The sequence below is a fragment of the Sinocyclocheilus grahami genome, unplaced genomic scaffold (assembly GCF_001515645.1).
Source record: "Sinocyclocheilus grahami isolate Dianchi unplaced genomic scaffold, SAMN03320097.WGS_v1.1 scaffold318.1, whole genome shotgun sequence".
Classification (NCBI taxonomy): Eukaryota; Metazoa; Chordata; class Actinopteri; order Cypriniformes; family Cyprinidae; genus Sinocyclocheilus; species Sinocyclocheilus grahami.
In genome coordinates this window covers 14,615-17,468 of record NW_015505497.1, presented here as the reverse complement: position 1 = coordinate 17,468, position 2,854 = coordinate 14,615, and the positions used below count along the sequence as shown (strand labels likewise).

Sequence of the window (2,854 nt, the reverse complement as noted above, 5' to 3'; positions counted from 1 at the left end):
AGTGCTCAGATCTTCTAATGATAAAATTCCATCTGGAAAAACCAAAAACATGAAAACTGTGTATTTCAGAAGCACTACATCTGTTCTGATTACAGCGACTGCCATTTATATACAAACAGTTCGTACTTCTCTCTTGTACATCCTGTATCAAGTCCTTGGCGATTTTTCCAGTGTAAAAGGCATCGGCTCCTTCTTTGGAGATAGTTTTCATGGTTTCTGCCAGCTGAGGGAACTTGAGGGTGTCCCTTGGGCTAAGAACTGTCTTGTCCTTATAGAACAGTTCACTATACAAAAAAATAAGCTTATAAAACCAGACAGAAAGCAACTCAAGTAACATAAGCCAGCCAGGTGAAACAAAATGTGATGAAACTTGCCAAGATGTCTGGGTCATATTTCACCCCAAAACAGTAACAGTAATAAAAAAAACCCCGTAAACATCATGGTAGTATTTCTTGTAATACCTATATTACTGAATGAAATGCTGTAATTTATTTGAGATATATATATATATATAATGTTTATATAATAATGCTCACCAGAGCTGCATTAATTTGAGCAAAAACACAGTCCTAAAAAAATGTCATAGTGTCCAGTACTTTAACATTTTAAAATAGAGATAGCAATGATGAATTTTGTGCTGTTTAATATTCTTTTCCAGAACTATTTGTGACCCTGGACCACAAAACCGGTCACAAGGGTTAATTTTTTGAAATTGAGATTTATACATCATCTGAATAAATACGTTTTCCATTGATGTATGGTTTGTTAAGATAGGACAATATTTGGCCGAGATACAACTATTTGAAAATCTGGAATCTGAGGGTGCAAAAAAACTAAATATTGAGAAAATCGCATTTAAAGTTGTCCAAATGAAGTCCTTAGCAATGCATATTACTAATAAAAAAAATCAGTTTTGATATTTATTGTAGGAAATGTACAAAATATCTTCATGGAAAATTATCTTTACTTAATGTCCTAATGATTTTTGGCATAAAAGAAAAATGGATAATTTTGACCCATACAATGTATTTTTGGCTATTGCTACAAATATACCCCTGCTACTTATGACTGCTTTTGTGGTCCAGGGTCACATTTGATAAATACAAAGTTAGAACAGCATTTATTTTAAATAGAAATCTTTAGTAAATTATTATACATATCTTCACTGTAACTTTTGATTAATTTAATGCATCCTTGCTAAATATAAGTATTAACTATTTAAAAAAAAAACATTATTATATATACACACATATTTAGTGAGTTACAGTGTATAATTCAGCAAATTATGTTTTACAATAGACAAAAATGGTATTTAATAGAAAACTGGAGATAGTCTCAATTCTGCTTTGATTCATTCAGCAGAAAGTTTCTTATTACACAACAATAAAAGAGCTCTTATATTTCTTGCGGTTTGCCTGCGGCTAAGTCATAACCTACTTCTTTGACATTGATCGTTAAGAATGCTCGTCAAGGTTCATCATACTTGTCCCCTTAAATAAACTATTGCATTGAGATGTCAGTCATAACAAACAGTAGTGTACATGATGGTGTGTATGTGTTTGTTTGGAGAAGATACATTACCAGAGTTCAGTGCCATGAATCAGTTTTTTAATTAAATCTTGCTTCAAGAAATAAGAGAGGTAGGCTGGCATGGGGAAGCCCTCTCGTGCCAGCTTGATGGAGGGCTCGAATAGTTTGGCCCAGGGCAGCTTTCCATACAACTGATGAGCTTTTTCATAGCCGCGGAGTTCTCCTGGTACACCTATCCAGTGACTTCCTGGTAGACGCATGAACAAATAAAGCACAAAATAGTTACTGGAGTACAATACTGTTCAAAAGTTCTGATTTGCATCACAGGAATAAAATACATTTAAAATATATTCAAATAGAAAAGCTCTTTTAAATTGTAATATATTACACTATATGACTGTTTTTACAGAATTTTTGGTCAAATGAATGCTTTAACAATAGGTATTGTATGTGTTACACATTTTGAAAAACTTGATTTTTACATTTTCTGAAGATCAATTATAGGATGTTGTGCGTGTTGTTGTTAGGCTGTTAGTTATGTGCCAAAGTTTAATATTAGGGTTAGACATCTATGTAAATCCCTAATCTTAAGTATGAACAATAAGGAAAGGCCAATTTTAAGTCTTGAGTAATACTGGTCTAAAACGAAAAAGAAAAGCCCTTTTAAAGGAACACTGTACACTGCCAAATCAGATTATTTCCAGTTTTAGAAAGCTTTCGGTTTGTTTTCAGTGGACATTAATGCATTACACAGAACAACACAGTGAGTTTCGTTCTTATCCAAGTTACATAAACTATTGCTTTTGGGAAAAAAAATTATCTCTTTTATCTAGAAAGTAAAAATATTACTAAGTCATAATTAGAGTTGCATTTTGTATGCAGGAACAGCGTGTGAACATTTAGGCAACTACACAAAGTCTGGCATTATGGGTAAATATGTTTGGCAATAGTGACTATAATCTGTCAAAATTATATTTTAACTGTCCAGGAAGTACATTTAAGAATAAGAAACAAGCAAAACAAGTCCACTTAAGTACATAATTCCCCTTAAGACAGAATTCCCCTATCCTACGCACACAATGTCCCATTGTACTTCTACATTTTCAAACGACATGTTTATGAAACCTAAAAAATGTGTCATCGTTTACTCATGACACTTATTATTTTCCTTCTTCCATGAGACACAAAAGCTGAATGTCCAGACTTGTTTTTCACACAATGAAATTGAATGGTGATTTACTGTATACAGCTAAACTACAAAAAAAGTCAAAAATCAATCGTTTTTAATGGAAGAAAGAAAATAATGTGGGGTTGGAATGACAAG

General features: G+C 32.6%; 1 protein-coding gene across 1 annotated transcript in view; it reads right to left on the bottom strand.

Annotated features, from left to right (window-relative positions):
• LOC107602034 (gamma-glutamyltransferase 5-like) overlaps nucleotides 1-2,854 on the bottom strand; it is a 17,643-nt gene that overhangs the window by 9,736 nt on the left and 5,053 nt on the right. Inside the window, exons 3-5 of the mRNA XM_016294422.1 lie at nucleotides 1,582-1,828; nucleotides 127-284; nucleotides 6-32 (exon numbers count right to left, since the gene is read on the bottom strand). Of these exons, the coding sequence (XP_016149908.1) occupies nucleotides 6-32; nucleotides 127-284; nucleotides 1,582-1,828 (432 nt within the window). The remainder of the gene's footprint in view (nucleotides 1-5; nucleotides 33-126; nucleotides 285-1,581; nucleotides 1,829-2,854) is intronic.